We start from the raw sequence: 26,380 nt of genomic DNA on the forward strand, positions 1-26,380 counted from the left end.
AAGGGACAAAACTCTTACCTTCCTAAAGAGTAAACTGAGTTACTTCCCTTGAAATCTATTTATTTTCATTGTGAATAATAATTACACACGTAACACATATGTATACACACACACACACACACACACACACATATATATATATATATATATATATATATATATATATATATATATATATATATATATATATATATATATATATATATATTTATATATATATTTATATTTATATATATATATATATATACTGCAAAATCACATTAAAATCCAAATCCAAAACCGAAGAAAACTCTAAAAATAAAGAGGAAGGAGAAAGAAAAAGTGAAAAACATCAATTTATATATTTATTTATTTGTTGTGCTTTTTCTTTATTTCTTTTATCATTTTATCTTTTACGTGTTTCAGTCAGTGGACTGTGGCCATGCTGGGGCACCGCCTTGAAGGGGTTTACTCGAACAAATCGACCCTAGAGCTTATTTTTTAAAGCCTGGTGCTCATTCTACCGATCTCTTGCCGAACCGTTAAGTTACAAGGACGCAAACAAACCAGCCTTGATTGTCAAACAGTGGTGCGGACGGACACACAGACACGATGGGCTTCTTTCCTCTCACAAGTATTTGTCGGCCTAAGGCTATAGTAGGATACACTTTGCTCAAGGTGCTGAGCAGTGGGACTGAAACCACTATCACGTAGTTTGGAAGTGAACTTATTTATTTATTTAAAGTTTTTCAGGGTTATTCAGTGCGACTTAGAAATTGGAAAACGAAACATTTGTCTCTGTGAAGTGTTTAAAACTAGTGGACCTTGTGTGAAAACTATTTAACTGATTCTTAGGTCTTAACGAAGAAATCTGTTGTTTATCCTTCATGGAACAGATCTCTGATCAAAGACGAACCAGTCTCGTTCATCTCATAGACTGTTTTACATAATAGTACTCAGCTATATACCCCACTTCCACTTTAAACCAAGAAATCAATATATATGTGTGTGTGTGTGTGTGCGTGCGTGCGCGCATGGCTGAGTGGTTAAAACGTCGGGCTCCCAATCATAGGGTGGTGCGTTCGAATCCCTGACCGGGCTGTGTTGTGTTCTTGAGCAAGACACTTTATTTCACGTTGCTCCAGTTCACTCAACTGTAGAAATGAGTTGCGACGTCACTGGTGCCAAGCTGTATCGGACCCTTTGCCTTTCCCTTGGATAACATCAGTGGCGTGGAGAGGGGAGGCTGGTATGCATGGGCGACTGCTGGTCTTCCATAAAACAACCTTGCCTGGGCTTGTGCCTCCTCGGAGAACTTTCTAGGTACAATCCCATGGCCATTTATGACCGAAAGAGGTCTTTACTCATATATGTGTGTGTGCGTGTGCAGGTGCAACACGGTCTTTCTGGACACCATTAGTCCGGAACCTCTTATTATCTACACTAATGTACAGGTACGAGTATTTCGTTTAATTATGTAAGTAAATTTAATATTTGCTTAATTTAGAATGTATTAGCCAAAGTAGCCCATTCCTTGTTCGGAAGATTCGGTAATCTGGAAACTCTTTGGAACTAAAACATCAGGAAAATTGATTTTGTGCTTCTCTTTGAAGATTTCATGCAATGAGAGTTTCTCTCACTGAAACGAAATTTGTTTCCTGTTTCAGTTTCCAGTTTTTATTTTATTTTATTTTATTCAGTTCACTAAGTTAAACTGACACCTATCGAGTGTTTTCGCAAGAGCAGATAACTACCACTGTTCTATCAACCGGTGTCATAGTTACCGAAGGTGCTTTTTCTGTGAGGAATCTTTAAATTCTACATCTTATGTTTTCCAGTTATTCGTTCACTGTTCTGATCTTTAAAAAAATAGACATTTTAAATTTCTTGTTATGCTCATGTAATGCTGTAATTATATATATGTATATATATTTTCTTACAATATTGTTTTCGTTTTTCTTACAATCGTTTTAATTTCCCAGTCATTTTCTGATTACTAAACAATGGCTGACTGACATAGTTCGACATAATTTTTTATCTAAATTTAGTTTCGTAAATCTCTAGTGGCGGGGTTCAGTGGGCGTCAGTCCTCATTGAGCACATTTGAGATCAAAGTCATATCAACCATGACCACGTCGTCTTAGAGCTACTTTTAGGACCACATTATTATGCAACGTGTCCTTTCCATATTTAAGGCGGTAAGGTGAGATTTGGTTGCTATTTCTAGCAGATTGAGCGACCACATAGTGCCATCGTTGGGTGATCTTTTGACTATAACGTACTACTTTCACTTTCTCTCTCACATTGTAGCTGGTGTTAGTTTGACACCTGCAGAAGTGTTTACGTTTTGCTTGAATCAGCTTGTTTGTCATAAGGGCTATTTGGCAGGTTTAATTAAGATTTATAACTTGTATTTTAGTTGTTGTTTTTTCTTTTGTATTCTTTCCTTTTTTTGTTGAAGAATTATTTTCCTGTGCGTTACCATTGTTCATGTTTGTGGTGTTACGCAAGAACTAATTAGAAAAGAAAAGGAAAAATCGCAGAAATTTAACAATAACCAGAACATGACAACAAATAATTCTTAATTGCTATCCCAAATATTCTGTATGACAAACAACATGGCTGTAACATCATCATCATCATTTAACGTCTGTTGTCCATGCTGGCATGGGTTGGACGGCTTGACCAGGGCTGGTAAGCTGGAAGGCTACACCAGACCCCAGTCTGATTTGGCATGGGTTTCTACAGCTGGATACTCTGCCTAATACCAACCACTTTGTGAGTGTAATGGGTGCTTTTACATGCCATTGTCACAGGTGCCATTTATGTGATGCTGGTATCTGCCATGACTTCGATTTTGCTCGACTTGATGGGTCTTCTTCTCAAGCACAACATAATGCCAAAGGTCTCGGCCATTGTCTCCGTGAAGTCCAACAATTGAAAGGAACTCAACCACTTTGCCTCCATGAGTCCCAACATTCAAAAGGAACTCAGCCAGTTTGTAAAATAAAAATAAAAAAAAAAACTTCCTTGGCCATCATGTAACTGAAGTTTTGATTAAGTGAATATGTTATGTTAACCTTTGCATAGAAATTCTGATGAGCTGTTTTTCCTTTCATGCCACTCCACCCTCTTAGATCAATTATCATTCACATAAAAACTTAGATTTAATCAGTTTATACTTTCCCTCACACATCTTACTGACACGTTTTAATCTGCATGATATATATGTGGCTTCATTAGTGCTGATGTTCACAAAAATAGCTGCCAATATGCCATAAACGGTTGGTGTATCAAGTAGAGACAATGCAGAGGTGTGAGGACTCTAGTGTTGCTGGGGGCTAGGTAACCTCTGTAGTGTTGATGCCATGAAGAAAATTCATCCATTATATTGTACAGTGGCTAGTGTTAGGAAAGGCATTCAGCTGTAGAAATAGTCAAAGCTGAGATGTGAGTGAGACATGGTCTTCTGATTAATTGGATCCTGTTGAATCATCTTAGTCTTTGTCAACATGGACATAAAATGAGGATGATGATACATGTCCATGTTCAGAGTTTAAATTTCTCCCAAATTAATTTTTATCTTTCACCCCTCAAAAGTTGATAAAATATGTAGCTTGGTTGTTGTTGTTCTGTACTCCCAGGCTGACCTGAATGGATTCCTCTAAAGACGCTCAAAGACCAGGCGATGGTGTTAAACTGGACAATGGACTAAATCTAGCATCTAAGAAGATTTGAACCTCTGTGTCATTTCTAACCTTTTCAGCGATGATCCAACCCCAGTTTCTTTCCTATCTCTCCTAACGAGCATCCTCCATTGTAATTAGAAAATGTATTTTAATTATTTTATTCTCATTAATAACCAATCATCTTTTTCTATTACAGTTCTGTTAATAAATGAAGATGTTGAAGACTGGGTCTTTACTTGATTTCAAATGGTACCAATCAAAGATTGGTTTGGAAATATTATTCTCACTACAACATGCTGATGGGTCTCGGAAGGTCTTTGGTAAGTAGCCTTTTAGGGGATGGGTGCATCACCTTTTGGGGGTTTCATACACAGGCTCTTAGGGGCTTTGGTTTGATATCTTTTAGGGGATCCGGTGTGTTGGTTTTTTGCGGATTATATCAGATTTTTAATTGAAGAATTTTGGTTGTAACAGCTTTTAATATCCTTTCAGAATTAATTAAAACACATATACAATGAGAATGAATCAGAATTAGCTGTAAAGAGAGGATTCATTCTCTCTCTCTCTCTCTCTCTGTGCCAAATGCGAGAAGCCATTTAGCTCCTCTACAAGAACCTGCTCTGCTCCACCCACTTCACTCATTTCTTAGCACACTGGCTCTCAACCATCTTTTACCTATGGACTCCTCTGATTACAATTTTATTCTGGTGGACCCCTATAACCATTCAATGTTTAAAAACTAATTCTAAAGATATTTCTTTCAAGATTCCTATTTTGTTATTTACTCACTCGTGTAGGCTGAACTATATAAAATGAGATAAAAAAAACTGGTTTCTTGCAAAAGATACACTTAGATTAAAACCTTTCAAGGACCCTTAAAATGCTACAATGGATCCCCAATTTATTATTTTGTTTGTGTGGACCCCAGCTGAAAACCACTGTCTTAGTATAAAGCTACTGTCTCCCCCACTTCTTGGGTTTTGAAACCTTGTGAGCTGTATGGTGACCTCAGCAGTGCCAGTGGGATGGAAAAAAAAACCTACCCAGTCCACGCTGTAAAGTGGTTGACATTAGGAAGGGCATCTAGCCATAGAATCCTTACCAAAACTGACACTAGAGTACAATGTAGTCCTTAGATCCATTGGATCCTGTTAAACCATCCAACCCATGCCAGTATGGAACACAAACGATAAATGATGATGATGATGATTAATAAATGTATCTCATCAGAAATATGGTCATGAAATGATTAATCCCCAAAATATTGGATTATTCTCTGTGGAATATGTTTTTGTCTATTGTCTCTTACAAAGGTTTACTGGAACAGCCAAATCTGCCAAAGACAGTTTCTGTCAAGGAAGTTGAATATAAAATATTGTTGGTTGGTAAAACTGGAGTTGGAAAAACGGCTACTGCAGCTAATCTTACAGGACATCCTATTCCAGAGAACCACTACGAAACAACAGGTAAAAATCATTACATTCGTTTGTGATGCCATAAAGAATTTATTTACACTTGTTTATTATTGTTATTATTATTTTAATAAGCATTACATTTTACTGATTACATTCCAATCGTAATCTAAAGAGTTCAGATACAATGTAGCTAAGACTGAAAATGTCTGTCTCTGTTAAAGTTCCTTATGTTGTCATCATCATCATCTTTATCAGCATTATTATTATTATTAAACAGGCATTGAAGTGTTCCGGAATTACTGGCCCGCCCGTATACGCCAATTAAACAAAGTTGTGTTATTTAATCTAAATTTCTGGGAAAGTGGAGAAATGGCAGCAAAGAAGTTTGACCACATCCTTCCGGTCAGTTCTACTTTAAAAATTTTTTAGTCTATTTCTTTTACTGCTTAGTCAGAGGGGTGGGAAGGGCTGTGGGGCGTAAAAAGAGATAAAACAAACACTGCAAGGCAGCTTGTCCGACACACCAACAATTTTTCCAGTCTTCATCATCATTTAATGTCTGTGATCCATGCTGGTAGGGGTTAGACAGTTTGAAAGGATTCATCAGGTCCAAGGACTACATCAGCTTCCAATGTCTCCTTTGGCATGCCCTTCCTAAAACCAACCATTTTATAGTGTGCAGTGGGGGCTTTTTATGTGTCACCAACACTAATGAGGTAACCATGCAGCTTGCAACACTGAGATCGCCTTCAGCTGAGTGGGGCTACAGTAGAGAGGGAGGAGGCTTTCTACTGGAAACGAGGGGTTAAAATGAGAAAGAAGAGGCCCAGAACATATCAGATTTCTTGGTACTGAGGGGTTACGGTCACATGACTACTCACATTTTAAGAGAGGGTGAGAGTGACTGGGGCTGGAGCTGGGAAAAAATAAAAATAGGGGTGATGAGGTGTCAGGGTGGACTGTCAAGGTATGAAGTGAGTAGAAGTGAATGGAGACTGAGGAACCAGGATTGTGGTTGGTTGGGTGAAGGTAGTTTATTTTTATTAGCCCCACAAGGTATTTTATTGCACTCCTTAATGGCTGCTATGTTGCCGTCTTCTGTTTGTGTTTAAATATCATCATCATACATCTGTTTTCCGTGCTGGACAGTTTGATGGGAACTGGCACGCTCGTCACCTTACAACCTTTAATAAATGTTTCAATTGTGTCTTCAGTTTTGTTCTGTAAAGTTGTTTAAAGCAGAACACCCAAACTAGGTTTGTTATTCTTTTACTTGTTTCAGTCATTTGACTGTGGCCATGCTGGAGCACCACCTTTAGTTGAACAAATCAATCCTAGGACTTAGTAAACACACCAGCATCGGTTGTCAAGTGATGGTGGGGTGACAAACACAGACACACATATAAATGCATATGTAAATGATGGGCTTCTTTCAGTTTCCGTTTACCAAATCTTCTCAAAAGGCTTTGGTCAACCTGAGGCTTTAGTAGAAGATACTTGCCGAAGGTGCCACGCAGTGGGACTGAACCTGGAACCATGTGATTGGTAAGCAAGCTTCTTATTCCTGCACCTAGGTGGCTGTTAAGCAAGTGACTTACCACACAGCCACTGCTGCACCTATAATGTTAAAAGATTTGAAAGATGTTTTTGATATTCATTTCAAAGTTAAGGCATAACACTCAAACACATGCTATGACAAACAGAATTTCATTACTATCATTATTATTATTATTATAGATAATTTTAGTGCTTCACTTTTTGTGGCTAATCTGTTACAGGCCTGCAAGGATGGCATCGACTGTGTGATGTTCCTCTTCTCACTCGTTGACAAAAGTAGTTTTGATGACCTCTCTCAGATGATCTGTCGATTCACAGAACTTGGTGATGACATCTGCCGCATTGCTGTTGGAACCAAATATCCTTTTCAATGAATTAGTATCATTAGTGAGTGACATGAATAGAGAGGCAAGTGACTGGCTCTTCAGTAAAAACACTTGTCAAATGTTCACTCCTTTTACTGATAAATAGGTACCATGGTAAAGTGTAGCACATAGCTTGAGCCAATGAGGAAGCCGCTATTTATTAAGTTTGACCTGCCAGTTCACAGCCTTTAATAATATTGGCTTCAAATTATGGCACAGGGCCACCAGTTTTTGAGGGGAGGGGAAGTGGGTTACATCAACAGCATATTGATTTAAACTGGCCATATCTAATCCAAATATTATTCTACCTGTTTTATGTTCAAGCCAGCAAGATCCAGCTTCTCACACCTACCCTACAATGTCATTCTAAAAATATATACAATCACATCATTGAAAACTCAAAGCTACGAAATGATACATGATTAATTAAAAACAATGTAAATAAATCAGCTTTAGATTTGACAGAAATCTTAATATTAAAAGGGTTAAGGAATAGAGGCTTGTGTAATTGACAATTATATTACGAGTTTATATTGTGACAGTGGAGGCGCAATGGCCCAGTGGTTAGGGCAGCGGACTCGCGGTCGGAGGATCGCAGTTTCGATTCCGAGACTGGGCGTTATGTGTGTTTATTGAGCAAAAACACCTAAAAGCTCCACGAGGCTCCGGCAGGGGGTGGTGGCAACCCCTGTTGTACTCTTTCGCCCCAGCTTTCTCTCACTCTTTCTTGAGTAAAAAAAAAAAAAGCTGCGATGGACTGGTGTTCCATCCAGCTAGCAGAGAACACATACGCCATGGAAATCGGCCCTATACTCCACAAGGGGCTAAGAGGTTTTCCATTATATTGTGACAAACTGACATTCTTGTGCAGAGAGAGTAAGAGAGATTATCTCAGCTGATGACAGCTAGAATAAGCTTCATTCATACATCATTAACTGTTGGTGATATTAAAAACTTGACATTTTATGTATTCCTTGACACCTTCCAGATTTGATAAATTCGATGAGAGCGAAATCACTCAAAGAGATATTGAGAATTTTGAACAAAATTGGGAAATCCCAGTTTTGAAGATTCAGAATTTAACAGACACCACTCAGGAAAGGGGATCAGTGCCTTCTATTGAATTAGTGTTGACTACAATTTGTGAATATCTGTGGGCAAGAGATTTAAGTCTTGCAGCCAAAGGTTCAAAACCTAAAGTAGACATGGAATCTGCCCAGGAAATTGTATTTTAAGGAACCGAGAAGTATTTTTTGTTCTGGTATTTGTTGGGTTTGTATCCTTGTATTGGATACAGAATATAATGAAGCAAAAGGAAAGATTGTATATACAAAACACATTACTATTACACGAGACTCAATGCTCTGTATGAAAGGCTCACACTGAACTGCTAATCGCTCAGAGTTTTTTGTTTTATAACAATGAGTCAGTCCACCTTTTAGTCACTTGAGGGGTGGTCAGAATCCTTCCACAACAATTGACTAACAAAATGTTAGCATTGCACTGTCATCATCATTTTACATTCATTTTTCTATGCTTGTATGGATCAGAAATCAAGGCAGATTTTTAGGGCTGGATGTGCTTCCTATTGCCACCCATCACCTGTTTCCAAGCCAGTTGATATTTCCCCACGGATGGACATTTTCATGGAAAATTGGAAATGAACAACCCTGCTTGTATGACAGTGAAACTCATTTACGACAACCATGCCATATTAAGATGAGGAAACATACACACACATGCATACATACAAAATGGGCTGCTTTCAGTTTCAGTCTACCAAATCCATTATGAAAGCTTTGGCTAACTAAGGGCTATAGCAGAGGACAAGTGCCAAAATGATCATTCAGAGGAACTGAACCCGAGACCACATGGTTGGGAAGCAAACTCCTTAACCACATAGCCATGCCTGCATCTATTATGATATACCCAATGCCTTATGTACTCTCTTTACTACAATCACCAACAAAGGAGCCTTCACAAAGTTGATGTTCTAGAAATAACAGCCAATTCTTCCTTAAACTAGGCTTTATTATCTAAAAGAGACGCACACACATATATTGATATTCTGGCTGCAACATGAAATAGAGATGAGATGGACACGGGTTCAACTCCTTGGATCGTAATTCTGTCGAATAAAGGCTGACCTGGGATGAGACAAAAGCAGGGGCCTTTTGGTGTCCTTTATTTTTGAGACAACTTTTTCTTTCATAAATTTATGGATTAGTGGTCTCTCGTCATCGTCATCATTTAACGTCTGCTTTCCATGCTGGCATGAGTTGGACGGTTTGAGTGAGGACTGGCAAGTCAAATCATCCAACCAATGCCAGCATGGAAAGCAGACATTAAATGATGACGATGATGACAGACTAGTGATCCCAATCAATCACATTCCAAATAGCAAATTCAAAAGATCAAACTTCAAATCCAGTTGACTTTGTAAATATTTACTCACTTCTGAATCATGAAATAAATTTTAAAAAATATTAATATTTTTTTTTACCTTAATTATTTTGATCCCAACCCACCTAAGACTGACCCTGGTTCCATGATACAAACTTTCAGTTCCAAAGTGATCTAATTTATAATCTTCTATCAAAACTTTATTCTTTTACTTGTTTCAGTCTTTTTGACTGCAAGCCATGCTGGAGCACTGCCTTGAAGGGTTTTAGTTGAACAAATCAACTCTAGGACTTTTTCCCAAAGTGCCATGCAATGGGACTGAACCCAGAACCATGTGGTTGTGAAGCTGGTTTATACTAGCTTATGTTGAAACACCAGCTTAAAAATGACAAAATTATTTTACTAAATTCATTATTTTCAAAATTAATTGAAACAAAGGAAGTGGATTTCACCAGAAAGAAACATGGTAACAAAAAAGCTGGAATGATTTAAACCTTCCGTCAAAATTTCAGATGTTCAAAGCACCAGCATAATAATGTCAAAGTTATTTTATTAAATTCCTCATTATTTTCAAGATTAACCTAATTAAATAAATATGGCGTAGTGGTTAAGAACATGGGCTACTAACCCCAAGATTCCAAGTTCGATTCCAAGCAGTGACCTGAATAATAATAACATAAAAAAATACGTTAGGTTCGAAATTTCCCCAAGACACCTGATAAAGGCTGGAGGGTATTTCAGCCAAAACGTGTTAACAAACAAGATGAGGATAAATATCTGTCAAATGTAAATAATGTAAAGAAATTGTATTTCAACAGAAATAAGGTAACCAAAAAGTTAAGAGAATACTATGAGGTTTACCTATCATCTACAGTTTTCACAGCTAAGATGGTCAAATAAATAAACTGTAGATTTATCTATGAAGTACACATTTCAGGCATTTTGAATTATGCTGTGTTTTACATAAAGACTTTTTGTTTTTAAATTAATTATTTTTTTTCTGTATAAACAAGGATGTCATTTTTTTTGAGAGAACAAAGAAACTAGCATGGCCACAGCTCATGAGCTGAAACTAAATCAAATCAATTGCTCAAGGAATCAGCCAAATTTCTTTCAAAACAAGCTGGGAGTTGTATTATATCATCCTCATCACCATCATAACATCAGTGTTCCATGCTGGCATGGGTTGGACGGTTTGACATGGAGCTTGCAGGGCCAGAGACTGTCCCAGGCACCATTGTTTGCTTTGGCATGGTTCCACAGCTGGATGCCCATCCTAATGCCAAGAGCTTTTACATGGCACCAGTTGGTGTTGGAGATAAAATGTAGGTGGGGAAAGAAGGCTGATGGGGTGGAACTCCACCGCATGGACAAGCATTACCAAGGTGGTTTGTACATACATATATTTTGTGTCTGGGGAGAGTCATTCCTTTTTAGCATCTTATTACTTAATGCACTCACTGGTTTGATTTCGACTCATTTTTTCTAAAATTTTCATTGCGTCTTGCAACCTCTTCAATAGTCATTGATTCTAGTCTGTTTGCCAGAATCAACTAATTAGTATTATTAATTTAGTTAATTGAGAGTCAACGATGCAATGAAAATTTTAGAAAAAATAAATAAATGAGTGGAAATCAAACTGGTTTGTTAAATAATAAGGCACTAAAAGAGAATGACTCTCCCCAGACACAATAAAATATGCTTCAACACACAAATTCACATACAGAATCTGGCAAACCAAATACAAAAACAAAATATATATACATATGTATGTATGTACACACACACGTATGTGTGAAACTATCATCAAAATTGAGAAAGGAAATATAACAAAAAAAAAACTGTTTCAAGATTTCATATTTTTTTATGTTTTATCTTCTTCATCAGAATAATATTCTTGCAAAAGATACCAAAAATGTCCACTGAACTAAGAGGAAAAAAAAATCTTGATTGATTTGAAATTAATTAAGTATAGGTTATCAGCAAAAGAGAGATTATAACACTATAAAGATAAATTATAAAGTAACTGAGATGGAACTAAACACACACACAGAGACTAAAGTAGACGTATGAAAACAGTTTAGAAAATAAATATTTTATTTGATGTGTAAGCAAAAGGAATACTGATAATGGTGTCTGGTTAATAATTAACAAAAACTGATGTTAAATGGCCCTTCCTTAATTCACCATCCAACAGAGTCAAGCAACTAAATGCAAAGGATAACAAATTCATATTATTCTACAGCACTAATTGAGATACATAGAGAAGTTTCATTAAATTTCTGATAGCATAACAAACCAAATTGATTGAAGCTGGTGAAATATATCAATTAACTAATGTAATAATACTAATTAGTTGATAACTGCCAAACAGAAGCTAATGGTTAAGATAGAGTTTTAAAAGACAATTTAATAAGTTGTTTATTTGTGTTTTGATCACAATCTTTGGCAGAGAGATTTAGTATAAATTTGTGAGACCTTTTCAGAGATATAACAGATGAATATTAAATTATAATTTATTCAAGACATAAATATTAGCAACAAAATAAAAATAAAAAATCTATAAAACATCAGCTGAATATTGAACCATCTCTGAGAGTAATTGATTTTTTAAAAACAATAATTATTAAATTGCACTTGCAATTAATACAATAATTAACAGGGTAGTATGTCTTTAACGAAATACTGGTTTCTAAGTGAGGCACAAGGCTACATGTGGAAGAGAAAACAGTTCAATAAATCTATCAACTCTAATACTTGGCTAGTATTTCTTTAAATGAGTCCTGATGAGATTAATACTCAAAATATACAGGGAGAAATGAAATACCACAAGGTGTTTAGTCCCTTCTTTTATCAGTTCTACCAACCTACTACCCATTCTTTATGGAAACATTTCAGATGTTATAGAAAATAATTAATAGGAAGTCAATATTTCATTTAAAGATTTTTTGTTTTTGTTTTGTCCAGAAGACAAGTTGCAGGGATTATCCCCAAAATAAATTATTCTTATTGCTGGTTATTTCCCCACAAAAATATTTGAGATTCTGAGGGGAAAGAAAAGATATGTAACAGTTGTCAGGTGATAAAACAATGAGACACAGTTGGTCTCGGGGAGATTGCTTTAACGATTCTAGTTTTATACAGATGTTTTCAACAAGGTTCAGTTCTAAAAATAGTATATACTTTACGTCAGATAAAAATAATATGTATCTTATATCTGACATTTTGTCACACACACACACACAGAGATATATAACTCTATTAAAAAAAAAAAGCAGTGTTCTTTAAGGAAAACATAAACACTTTATTTCAAAGGAAGCACCTAGAATAAAATGCTTTGGCCCTTTTGATACCATCCCACCTGAGAGAGTCCCCTTTTTAAGATATACAACCTCCTATTTTAAATGAAAACCTATCACAATGTTATGTAAGAAATTTCGATAAGTTATATCTTCAACATTGGCTCATTCAAATCCTTCCAAATTCTTGATTGCTTTCAATGCTAATTAAAACATAGGAAGGTGGGGGTGGGGGGGGGGGCTGTGTATTTCATTAAAAATAGGGAAAGAAAAGGGTTAGAATATTAACAGGGCCAAACTACTTTGATAATTTTTTGGTTTTTGTTGTGTGTTTCCACGAGGAAGAAGGGAAATTTCATCAGTGGGCAGCACTGACAATTGGTAGCGAAAGTAGAATGACTATCAAAGAATTTGGTCGGGCACAAACAAGGAGATCAGAACGCATTCAGGTAGGTGTTGTCCACACATATTTTGTTCCCCAAATAAACAAATGTGTTTGCTAATTAAATCTGCTTTCATCAACTTCAGAAAATTGATGAAAATAGATTCAATTAAAAAAAATCCTGTTAAATAAATAAATATTCAAAGTGAATTGAAGATTGTGTAATGTTTTCTTTTATTTACTGAGTCTAGAGGAAAAGGTAGTGTCCATAACCTTTATACGTCATCCATAACTGGTGAGATTTATAATGTTGTTAATGTTAGGTTTAAGTTGTGGCAGGTCAACTCTTAATTATTTATGATTATTTAAAATCTTTTTTCTTTGTTTTAACGAGCTACATTTGTTCCCTCAAACTGTTGTGTAATCCGATATAAATTTTGACTATTGCTTTTTATATCTACTGAAGGAAAAAAACTGAAGTTTTATTTAAAAAAGCTCAAAGCACAGGTTGCTTAGGAGAAAGTGCAAAAGACAACCACTGCTCTTTAGGAAGATCATTCGGGGTCATCCAAAAGATATGAAACATAAGCTATAAAGTAATAATAATAATAATCCTTTCTACTATAGGTACAAGGCCTAAAACTTTGGGGGAGGGGCATAGTCGATTACATCGACCTCAGTATGCAACTGGGACTTAATTTATTGACCCCAAAAGGATGAAAGGCAAAGTTCACCTGAGTGGAATTTGAACTCACGTAGCAACGGGTGAAATACCACTAAGCATTTCATCCATTGTGCTAACAATTCTGCCAGCTTGCTGCCATAATAATAATAATAATAATAATAATAATAATAATAATAATAATAATAATAATAATAATAATAATAATAACAATGGTTTCAAATTTTTGGCACAAGGCCCAGCAATTTTGATGGAAGGGGGTAGTCAATTACATTGACCCCAGTATGTGACTGGTACTTATTCTATTGACCCCTAAAAGATGAAAAGTAAAGTCGGCTTTGGCAGAATTTGAACTCAGAACGTAAAGTTGGAAGATATACTGCTAAGCATTTTTGCCTGGTGTGCTAACGAGTCTGCCAGCTCGGTGTCTTAATAATCATAATAATAATCCTTTGTATTATAGGCACTAGGCCTGAAATTTTGGGGGAGGGTGTAAGTCGATAACATTGACCCCCCCAGTACTTGACTGGTACTTCATTTAATGTCTGTTGCATGCTGGTATGGGTTGGACGGTGTGACCAGCCCGTGCTAGCATGGACAACGGATGCTAAATGATGATGATGATGATGATGATGAAGTACCAGGGTCAATGTTACTGACTTACACCATCCCTCAAAATTACGGGCTTTGTGCCTACAACAGAAAGGATTATTACTATTTGTTAAGGCGGCGACTTATTTCATCAACCCCGAAAAGATGAAAAGCAAAATCAACCATGGTGGAATTTGAACTCAGGACCTAAAGCTGGACAAAATGCTGCTAAGCATTTCATCCAGCATGCTAACAATTCTGCCAGCTCACCACAATAATAATAATAATAATAATAAATAACTAACAATGTTGAACCTATTTAAATAACTTTTTCAGATCCACCCCCACCTGTCCAAAGATTATGGACATTTTGCAAGTGTCTGCCCCCATATTCTCGTCTACATCAACTACTGCACTTCCAAATATATATATGTATATATATACACACATGCACATTTCAATATGAAATTGTCTTTTATTTCAGTGTCTCCATGGATTAACCTACAGGAACAAGGGAGGGATTTGTTGGAAGCAAACACAGCTTCTTTTTTTTTTACATTTTTTTTTCTGTCTATTGTTATTTTTTTTTTGTCTAAGATTAAATTATGGAGTGTGAGGTGGAGGAGGAGGTAATGGAATGGTCTGGAAGGTTGCCAGGGCTTATGTAGGGGCTGCGCTGGTAAAGTGACCGACTAAGTGACCGAAAACTGTGTTTATTTTATGCAGTGAAAAATAAACCAAGAGTGTGACTGACCAGCCACCAGCTCAGCAGTAGAAACGGAGGGGCAGCAGCAGTATCCATTTTGTTAAGGATTGTCTGTTGATACTATCAGGGGATTATATGGTTGGTTATTGGTATTCTTTTCTTTTTGAGTCAATCTCAGAGAATAAAAAAAAAAAAAAAAAATGGAGAGAGGTGAGAAGGGTGGGTGGGTGGGAAAAGATTCTGGGCTACGATCGAGGTGAAGTGAACAACTCCAGAATACTGTTGATTGTTGATTGTTGTTGTTGGTGGTGGTGTTGCAGAAGTCAGATATTTTGTTTCTCGGCAACATTATTAAAGTTCTAAAGTAATGTTGATGTTCCCTACTTCCAAACTTGAGATCAGTTTTAGTGGAGACAGAGGGAAAAAAAACATTACTAAAACCAAAATATATATATATAAAAAAAACAAAACAACCAATCCATTCTTTCTAGAGGGCCATTACTGTCAAGATTTCCCACTTTTGCCATTAACATCGTTATCTTTGATAATGTGTTCTGAAAATATAACAAAATAAAAATTATTAAATTTAAAACCTAAATTTGACAGAAAATGCTTTATCGGTCAAGTGCAGTGTTTCTCAAACATTTTTTTATCTTATGGACTTCTTTGATTCCTAATTTACTCAGTTGGACCCCTCCTAGTCATTTGGTGCTTAAAAAAACCCTATTATATTGTTATAATTAAATATTATTAGGAATTGAATAAAGACAAAACAAACTGTTGAAATATTTTGCGTACAGTAATCTCTCGCCATATCACGGTTCACCTATTGCAGTTTATTATTCAACCCTTTCGTTACCAAACCGGTTGAAACCTGACTTTGAGTACAAATGACTTGTTTTCATAAGTTCTGAATTCAAATCTTCCACCAAACCTTAGTCACAATTTATGTTCCTAACACTAGCATAATGATAACTAAGTTATTTTACTAAGTTCTTTGTTATATTTAAAGTAATTGAAAGAAACACAGAGCATCTCAACAGAAATAGGGTAACAAAAGGATTAAAATATAGAATAGAGAAACAATTCTTAACCCTTTCAATACCAACCCAGCTGAAACCGCTTCTGGCTCTGTAGTACAAATGTCTTGTTTTCATAAGTTCTGAATTAAAACCTTCCTACAAACCTTAGTCACAGTTTATGTTCCTAACACTAGCTTAATTATAACTAAGTTATTTTACTAAATTCTTTGTTATTTTAAAAGTAATTGAAAGAAACAAAGAGCATCTCAACAGAAATACAGTAACGAAAGGGATAAGCTTATGTTGATTCCTCCATAGTGTTGTTTTGCATTTATGATAAAATAAATATATATAAATTATAAAAATTAAAAAAAAATACAGTATTGTTTCTGCTTTACAGGTTTTCACCTATTGCAGGGGGTTTTGGAAAGTAACACCTGCGATAGTTGATGGATTACTGTATTGTAGAGATGTAACCAATTTATTGCACATCAACTTTAAGATCAAAATCTTATATGGACCCCAGGTGGAAACCAGTGATCTGGTGTTCACCAGGCAGCCTGGGTTTGATCCATGAAATGGGAATGTAGAATCTTCTTAATAGGCACAGGCGTGGCTGTGGGGTAAGAAGCATGCTTCTAAACAACATGGTTTTGGGTTCAGTCCCACTGTATGACACCTATAGCCTTGGGCCAACCAAAGCCTTGTGAGTGGATTTGGTAGACGGAAACTGAAAGAAGCTTGTCACGTGTGTGTGTGTGACATTCAGATGTTTTAACACCCAGCATTAATAGGGAGTTTTTCCTAAGTGCTACCCTGCAGCAAATATGGCAAACAAACAAAACAATGTGCATATGCGAACTATACTGTTTATATTACTAGTGCTGCTTTTAATTTGTCATATATATATAATATGTGACAATTAGTTGGTTGTCATAATAAATCTCAGAGTTTCGGATGCTGGGGCTGAAGTCTGCTCCGACATCTCATCAGTTGCCTTAATAACTGATGAGATGCTGGAGAAGACTTCAGCCCCGGCATCCGAAACTCTGAGCTTTATTATGACAACCAACTAATTGTCACATATTATATTTATAGATAAATTCCTCTATTTACATAATATCGAGGTTTCATTCATTCTTTTGTTGTCATATCATTATCATTGATATATATATATATATATATATATATATATATATATATATATATATACCCGTCAGAGTGTAAGTATCTTGAGAGAAAAGCTGAACATTAGAAGCATCAGTTGTGGTGTGCAAGAGGATAGGTGTGTGAAAAAGTGCCACACCCTAGCAGTTGAGGGAACCCGTGGAAGAGGTAGGCCCAGGAAGACCTGGGCTGAGGTGGTGAGGCAAGACCTTCGTACATTGGGCCTCACCGAGGCGATGACTACTGACCGAGACCTTTGGAAATGTGCTGTGCGTGAGAAGACCCGGCAAGCCAAGTAAGATCGTTGCCAGTGCCCCTGGACTGGTTCTTGTGCGGGTGGCACATGAGATGCACCATTTTGAGCGTGGCCGTTGCCAGTACCGCCTGACTGGCTCCCGTAGGATTTTCGAGCGAGATCGTTGCCAGTGCCCCTGGACTGGCCGTTTTTGTGCGGGTGACACGTAAAAGCACCCACTACACTCTCTGAGTGGTTGGCGTTAGGAAGGGCATCCAGCTGTAGAAACTCTGCCAAATTAGACTGGAGCCTGGTGTTGCCATCCGGTTTCACCAGTCCTCAGTCAAATCGTCCAACCCACGCTAGCATGGAAAGCGGACGTTAAACGATGATGATGATGATGATATATATTTATATAACATTTAAAGACCAATCTTGCATTTTGTGGTCAGAAATATGGTTAGTTATAAAATGTTACTTTGTAGATTCAAATTCTTTACTTTGCTTGTTCATATCCCCAGGCTTAATAAAATGAGTAGCAATAATATACAGACTGCACACCACTTTGGCTAACTCGTGGCGTTTTACCTATGTCAGAAGTTACTATTTTACATTTTATTATTTAACTTGATTTTTAACAGACCAACATTACTGGGAGAATTGTCACAAAATTGATATTTGCATATTTTGGGTGGTGCTTCTCATTGGGAAATAGAATTCAAACTGGCTTTTAGTTAGGTCAACTGAAACAAGAAAAAAAAAAACGATGCACCTTGCCTAAGAATGCTGTAAGTTTTGAGTTTCTCATTTGTTGAACTGTTTGGTGCAATAACCTCTTACATTTGATTAAAACAAATAGCATAACCCTTTGCCTGTCTTGTGAATCATATGTAATAACACAGGACTTATTTCCCTGGTGTCCATGCATCATATACAGTACGTGTTCCTAATTTTTTCCAACTGCCAGAGCAACTTGGGACTTACAAAATGAAAGCTTCATGTAACTCAGAACATATGAAACAAGGATTAACCAGAAGTCTGAAGACAAGCTTGGATGTTTAGGACAAACTTATAGAAATACTTTAGACAGGCAAAGTGTTAAGATAGGGAAGAGAGATTTGGTTGCGATTTCTAGCATGCAAAACCCCTCGTTGACTGGTACAGACACAGGTTTCTTATCCATTTGCCTGTCCTGTATATCACATGATACATGGGATACATTTCTCTGGCGTCCATGCATTATATATGATATGCATTTCCAATTGCTTTTCAATTAACACAGCAACTTTGGACTTATTAAAGGAAAACTTTATGTTAGACAAAAAGTATGAAACAATAACTAACTCTGAAAACAAGTATGTATTACTATTCAGGAGAAATTTATGAAAATGCTTTGGACAGGCAAAGGGTTAACTAATTGATCAAAAAATAGCTTAAACCATTTGATAAACTGGATAATTTAATTAGTAATAGTAAAACAACATAATCCTTGGTACTTGTATCTTTAAAAGTATAATAACACAGAGAATATATTTCATTTGCAAAGTTGGAACTTACTTTTTAGAGGTATTTTCAGAGGTTCACAATCTCCTAAAGTTACATGGTGTAGTTTATTTCGGAATTTATATCTGATATATAAACTCTTTTCTTCTCCTAAACAGGGATCATAGAACCCTAAGATTCCAGTCTGAAATATAAAGATCAAATCTGAATATATATATATATATATATGTTCTGCTATTCTTTTTTTAGTTTCAGTTATTGCACTATGGCATATGAAGCATTTTCAGTAATGATAGAGTGATTCATCAACTTGTGTAAAATAAATGAACTCAATCCCATGCATTGAGTACGCTTTCTCTTGTTTCTATTTCTAAACAGTGTGTGTGTGTGTGCACATGCATCAGTGCACTGACGAAAATACGAGATATTTCTGGTATGCAGTTACGTCCCTTTATATCAAGGAGGACTTAGCCATCTGCTGAATAGCGTAAAAATAAAATAAGGATCAGACAAGTACAGGCATCAATATAATCAATCACAAATCCTTTGAAAGATTGTGCCCCAGCATGGTCGCAGACAAAACACTGAAACGAGTAAAAGAGTTAGGCCCCCGTGAAACAAAGAGAGATGTGTAACTTTCTTCATCATCATGATTTAATGTCTGTTTTCCATGCTGGCATGGGTTGGACAGTTTGACAAGAGCCGTCAGTCCAGAGAATTCAGCCAGTCAAGCTCTGTCATCTGCTTTGACATGGTTTCTACAGCTGAATGCCATTCCCAATGCGTTTGTGTGTGTGTGTGTGTAACTCCTTTTACTCCAGTTTCCCCAAATGTGAAAATCCTGATTCTTACCTTGCTATTCTTTTCAGGAATTAATAACGAAGAATTCTTGATAAGGCACTGAAGTGGCACAGCAACATCGATGTATTTACCATCAACAAACCCACTACAAGACAAAAAGAATCATGCTATGAGCAAACTGAGAACTCACCAATGAATTCTTGTCAAAGTTAAAATGTACATATGAAAAAAAAAAAAAATCAAGATTTAAATTAGGGTACATATAATACATGAAATTAGGGAGCAGGAAGCAATGAAATCAAGGAGGTAAAAGTGTACATGTACTTGGGGCACACAGAGAATATATGCTGACATTTCAAGGGGAAGAAGGGTAGGGTGGAAGGTGTTTACCTCAATAAAGGATATGTTGAAGCAAAGCTGGACAAGACTGTACATGCCAGATTCTTCAACAACACTGTCCAATCTGTGCTCTTATACAAAAGTGAGATGTAGGCTACTATAAAGAGGGAAGAATATGAGTTGCTATGACCCAAAGGGCCATGGAAAGGTCCATGTTAGGAGTATCATTGCGAGAGTTTATAATGAAATAATACGAGAATGGAGCAAAGTGAATGATGTGGTCACAGAATACCAAAAGCTGAACCCAACATGTCAAAAGGTTGGTCAGTGCAGTTGCCGAGTGATATCCAAAAGACTGGAAGAGTTCACTTGGAAGGCCTTCATGATGATGGGAAGATAATTTAGTGAAGCAATTTGGTCCAAGATGGAATAGGAGGACACAAACTAGAAAGAATAATAAGTGTATAGTAATGAATGGCATATAACAACATCCAGTAGTCTGGTCGATACAACTGGGAGTACATGTAATACACGGTACTAGGGGGTACATATAAGTTATCAAGGGTGCATGTAATATCTGATATTAAACAGTAAAGTTTCTTCCAGCCCACTTTTATCATCATCATCATTTGATGGTCACTTTCCATGTGAGCATGGGTAGGACAGTTTGACTGGGAGCTGCAGGGCTGCATCAAATTCCAATGTCACCTTTGGTATGGTTTCTCTATCAAGATATATTTCAGATAAAATGAAATATTAAAGCTTAACACATTGGACTATAGTAGATTGTCCACTGTTTGTAGTAGCTGTTGTGTAACACTGTTGCAGAAGATATTAGAGGATCTAAAGATGGGTGTTATTCACAACAGTGTATCATAGATCAATTATTACAATGTAAAATATTAAACATGTATAACAAACACACATGGCCTATACACTCACTCACTCATTCATTCACGTCCGTTGTGGAGGCACATGGCTTTGCGGTTAGTGTGTCCAGCTCAGAATTCTGGACAAAGTGTTGTGTCCTTGAGCAAGACACTTTATTTCATATTGCTCCAGTCCACTCAGCAGGCAAAAATGAGTTGTACCTGTAATTCAAAGGGGCCAGCCTTGTCACACTCTATCATGCTAAACCTCCCTGAGAACTACATTAAGGGTACACGTGTCTGTGGAGTGCTCAGCCACTTGCACTTAAATTTCACATGCAGGAACACTCTTTGTTGTCATAACTGACTGAATGTCAGCTTATTTCCCTGTTTACAAATCATCATGTTGGTTTTGTTTTCAAAATCAAGTGGAATTAAAAAAAAAAGAAACGCTCACTTGAAAAACATGTAAGTGTGGGTGACAGGCAAAGCATCCAGTTGTAAAAGAATGCTTTAATAATAAGTATTCATCTAACTCATGCTAGCATAGTTTGGACACTTATTATCAACACATGTATAAAACACAGATACATATGAAGGTTTATAAGATATGACAGGATTAGCTTCTAACAGACATTTTCTCTTGTATCTCACCAGCAGATCTGAAGACGAAGGGTATGATGATAAGTTGTACTGAAACAAATCAAAATGGATATCTTACTCTTGTGACTTTTCTGACAGTTTCCCATAAAGAGCTTTCACAATCAGCAGACCAGATTTCTCATTTTCTTCCTTTATTACCCTTTGAACTGTTTCTTGCATCAAATGGATCTGAAAACACAATAATAGCAGTTGAATTTCACCACTATATATATATATATATATATATATATATATATATATATAATATTAGGGAATAAATTCCAAAACCTACAGGGAAAAATTTAATTTAGCAATACTAAATCAAATTTCTCAATATAAAATATATGTATATAATTTAAAGAAAAACCACTATTAAATAATTCAACAAAGAATTCAACTCACACCCTCCAGAAAACAAATACATCACAAAAACCTTATTCAAAAAACCAATAAAATACACAAAGAATAACTAATAAATCATATACTAGTTATTCTTTTTGTATTTTATTGATTTTTTGAATAACGTTTTTGTGATGTATTTGTTTTCTGGGGGGTGTGAGTCGAATTCTTTGTTGAATTATTTAATAGTGGTTTTTCTTTAAATTATATATATATATATATATATATATATACACACATATACATACACACATGTAATTCTTTGGGGGAATAATGGCTCTTGAAGCACATCACATAAAGCTATAAATAACAGCAGGTAAATATTGGGTTGGATTGTCTGTTTTGGCATGGTTTCTACTGCTGGATGCCCTCCCTAATGTCAACCAGCTTATTGAGTGTACTGGGTGCCTTTTATGTGGCACCAGCTTATTTGTTTTTTATGTGTCACCAGCACTGACATGGTCACCAAATACCTTGCAAGACAAAAACCCCTTTAACTTGGAGGGGGGAGGGTAGTATTGAGGGTGTGTGGCTTTGTGCCATTTGAGAGATTTAATGTATAGATGGCACAGATATCAGTGTCTGTCTTCCCTTGTGTATGCTGATTGTAAACTAAAGCCACTGTTCATAAAAACAGTGTCATTTGTTTACAATCCTCTGTGAAAGTAGGTCTGAGCTGTTTGTTGTTTGACAGAGGAGGAGAAATAATATTATATTGCTTGGAAACATGTGAGGGTTGGCAACAGCTGAAGAAATATCTGCTTTAACAAAAGTTTCATCTGACCAATGCAAGCATAGAAAAATAGATGTTAAAACAATAAGGATCAGGATGAGGATCTTACCATCAGAATGGCAGTGAGTTACAACAGCATCATCCTCAACCATTCTGTAGTCTATGGATCCCTTTTGATTTCTATTTTAATCTACTGGACCTCCACAGCTGTTCAGTGTCTAAAAATAGCCTATCATATTTTTACAATTCGATATTATTAGGAATTATAGAGCAAAAATTGTTAAGGTATTTTGTGTATTGAATTTTTGTGCATAAATTTCAACAACAGAATCTTATATTGAACCCCTTGTGGCATGTGGATCTTGATGGAGAAGCACTGCTTTAGACTGTCACTCTGCACAATCTCAGACCCAATGTATCTAATAGGTTGTATCAGTAAATCGTTCCTCAACATTTTGCCCCCAATTTCTTGAGACAAAGGTCGTCCAAATCAGACAACAACAACAACAAACAAACATCATTAAACTCACTGCAGCTTCAGCTTCCATCTTCTTCTTGTGGATAATTTCACTGTTCTCTTCTTGTTTCTTCTCAATATCTCTGAAATGCAGAAATCAAAAGAAACATCAAAAGAAACATTAAAAGTAGCACTCAACACATTTGGTAGGAATCACATATATTTTTAATATCAGTTTGACTCAGACCCACATGAGTGTATAGGATACATCCAGCTCATCAAATGCTGTGCGTTTGTGTGTGTCTATATATATCATGGCTTCTGTGGCTCAATGCCCTTCCTAAGTGGATGTCAAATGATGATGATGATGATATGTGTATATAAATAGCCCTTTTTTCATGAAAAGGAAGAGCTAACAAGAGGTTGATTATAAGAGTTGTGACTATCACACTTTTCCCAAGTGTCTGAACAGTATAACTGCAGTGAAACAATAATTGGGAATCAAATGTAAGCAGTGAGATTGCTTGATGGGGGACTCACCCCAACTTTACACTGACTGTCACACTCAAACCTATCAAAAAACAAACAAGCCTCTATATGGAAATAGCAGCCAGATTACTTCCTATTATCTTAAAAAAGGACATATAGGACAATGTAGTCCTAGATACAGAAATAAGATGGGATGGTCACCATCGGAACATCTTTGATCAAGTTTTTGTTCTATTAAGGCTGAACTAGGACAAAACAACATTAGTGTCCTTCAAGAAACAGGAGCTAGATATTCTTAAAATTTTCAACATCTACAGTCTTAGAAAGGAAAGGACATATTGGATAATGGTATCTGCAATACACAATGTTTGATAAAACACGAAAGTGAAGAAAAAGGAAAATCATGGGTAAAACACCATTTATGATTGTTTGTCAATCTTCATCATTATCATCATCATTTAATTTCCGTTTTCTATGCTGGCATGGGTTGGACAGTTTGACTGGAACTGGCAAGGCTACAGAGCTGCACCAAGCTCCAGTCATCTGTTTTGGCTTGGTTTCTACAGCTGGATGCCGTTCCTAATGCCAACCACTCCACAGAGTGTACTGGGTGCTTTTTACATGGGGCCAGCAAAAGTACTTTTTATGTGGCGCCAGCACCAGTACTTTTTAAGTGGTGTTGGCATGGGTGCTTTCTATGTGGCACCAGCACATCTGCTTCCTATGTGGTGCCAGCATGGTTGTCTTTCTGTGTTGCACCAGCACAGGTGTCTTTTACCTGGTGCCAGCACAAGCACCAAAGCTTTCTACATGGTGCCAGCATGGATGCTTTCTATGTAGCACCAGCATGAGTGGATTTTCTGAGACACTAGAATGTGTGGTTTTTACATGGCACCAGTACAGGTGCTATTTATGTGGTGCCGGCACAGGTGCTTTTTTACATAGTGCCAGCATAAATGCTTTTTTCGTGGCACTGGTACAGGTGCTGGAGAGACAACAAAGGTGACTACTACTACTACTACTACTATTATTATTATTATGGAATAAAGCGTTTCCTTTAAAAGAAATAATCTGACCTTTTCTTCTGCTCCTGTAGATATGGTTTGATGATAAGAATTTTCACAGCATGGTATAACATAAAAGGGACAGCAGTTCCATAAAAGATGGCGCTGGGCATTAAATGGTCGGATAGGTGGATGGGGAAGAGGAACGTCTGGCGGCCACGACTTAATCTGGTAGAAAAAGACAAGGAAAGAAAAAAATATTAAATCTGTTTTGCAATGTAAGACATTTTGGTAAAAACAAAATAGAAATGATTGTAAATCAGGATATCAGAGAGAGGATGAGGGGTGAGAGAGTGAAGAGTGTGGGAGTGAAAGAAAGAGAGACAAAAAGGAAAAAAGAGGAGTGTGTGTCTATGAGAGTGTGACAGAGGGAGCAAGAGACTGTGAGAAAGAGAGAAAGAGTAATTTGCATGCCACCTACTTTATTCGAAGAGTTACTCCTGTTGGAACACCCACCAACATTGTCGCTCCTAATGTACTGTATTCGGTGATCTTTTTCTCAACACCACATTCTAAGATTGTACTAAATACACCAACTCTGTTCAAGAAAAAAGAAACAACAAAAAAAAAAAAACGATAAACTACAACCACGTTAAAGGCAGGGTTTTACACATGCCACAAACTCTTCATACATCATATTGACAAACACAAGTCACTGAGTCTGTATACCAGCAGTTTTCAAAGGCAGCTCCCAGGGCCACATGCAGTCCTCAAGCATCCTTATGGCAGCCCTTGACAGTCTTCCCCCCAAAATTCAGGTTTTGGATCTGACCCAGATATTAAAACGGTTGGGAACCAATGCTCTATACCATTACTTGAAATGCTAAAACTAACAGCCTATGAAATAGAGAAAGGTAATTTCTTCAAAACAAATTATCTAGTTTACAGTCTGCTTGTGTGCCTCCTTTATGGCAAAATTTCCAGACATGTTCTATAGTCCATGTTACCATGGACTAAAAAAGATATCAAATGAATGAACAAAAGCCATTTAATTATTTGCGAAAGAGATAATACTGACCTTACTGCACCTCGCACACGAGCATCATCTTCTTGAAATTTGTGCGTGTAACTTAATGAAACAAAACTATTTGGAATTCCAATCTAGAAAGGAAAAACCAAACAATAGAAACAGAGAACATTTCAGGATATCTTAGTTTCCATCAGAAACAATGAAAGACCTACTCTTTTATTGCATCAATTGTTTTCAGAGTGAACAAAAGATAGAAAGTGGTGTTGTCCACTTTGATTTTGGGCATTTATTTACCCATAGTCAAATGGTCAAGGGACTGAAACATGACATTCTTTAAAATTCTATATTAATCAAACTGATTGTTGCTTACACATGTTTCGGCTGCTGTATGAACCGGCCTTCTTCAACAGCCAAATTTAACACAAGACACCTGAGGAGGGCTGGAGCATACGACAACTGAAACACGGTGAAAGTAACAACCAAGATGAGAACATCAATTCGACTTATGCCTCAATATAAAACTTAGTGAGTAAATACTGGTGTCAAATTTTGGCACAAGGCCAGCAATTTCAGGGGAGGAAGTCAGTTGATTACATCAACCCCGGTGCTCAACTGGTCCTTA

General features: G+C 36.6%; 2 protein-coding genes across 4 annotated transcripts in view; one reads left to right on the plus strand and one right to left on the minus strand.

Annotated features, from left to right (window-relative positions):
• Positions 1-3,864: 3,864 nt before the first annotated feature.
• LOC106879709 (ciliogenesis and planar polarity effector 2) lies at positions 3,865-8,385 on the plus strand. Its single transcript, XM_089342965.1, has 5 exons — positions 3,865-3,988; positions 4,982-5,134; positions 5,361-5,485; positions 6,862-6,998; positions 7,994-8,385. The coding sequence occupies exons 1-5, from the start codon at positions 3,877-3,879 to the stop codon at positions 8,238-8,240; spliced, it is 774 nt and encodes a 257-aa protein (XP_089199091.1). The 5' UTR covers positions 3,865-3,876; the 3' UTR covers positions 8,241-8,385.
• LOC106879708 (dnaJ homolog subfamily C member 11) overlaps positions 3,865-26,380 on the minus strand; it is a 68,092-nt gene continuing 45,576 nt past the window's right edge. The window contains exons 10-18 of one of the 3 annotated variants that reach the window (XM_089342963.1): positions 25,807-25,889; positions 25,210-25,326; positions 24,801-24,956; positions 23,309-23,378; positions 21,726-21,835; positions 19,848-19,941; positions 19,050-19,179; positions 10,037-10,069; positions 5,168-6,700 (exon numbers count right to left, since the gene is read on the minus strand). In XM_089342963.1, coding sequence (XP_089199089.1) covers positions 6,678-6,700; positions 10,037-10,069; positions 19,050-19,179; positions 19,848-19,941; positions 21,726-21,835; positions 23,309-23,378; positions 24,801-24,956; positions 25,210-25,326; positions 25,807-25,889 — 816 coding nt within the window. In that variant the 3' untranslated portion in view covers positions 5,168-6,677. Of the gene's footprint in view, positions 6,701-10,036; positions 10,070-14,817; positions 15,623-19,049; positions 19,180-19,847; positions 19,942-21,725; positions 21,836-23,308; positions 23,379-24,800; positions 24,957-25,209; positions 25,327-25,806; positions 25,890-26,380 lie in introns of those variants that run through there. The other 2 variants (XM_014929380.3, XM_089342964.1) reach the window with 2 other exon arrangements.

This window comes from Octopus bimaculoides, chromosome 26, assembly GCF_046866305.1.
Source record: "Octopus bimaculoides isolate indiv1 chromosome 26, ASM4686630v1, whole genome shotgun sequence".
In the NCBI taxonomy this organism is placed as follows: Eukaryota; Metazoa; Mollusca; class Cephalopoda; order Octopoda; family Octopodidae; genus Octopus; species Octopus bimaculoides.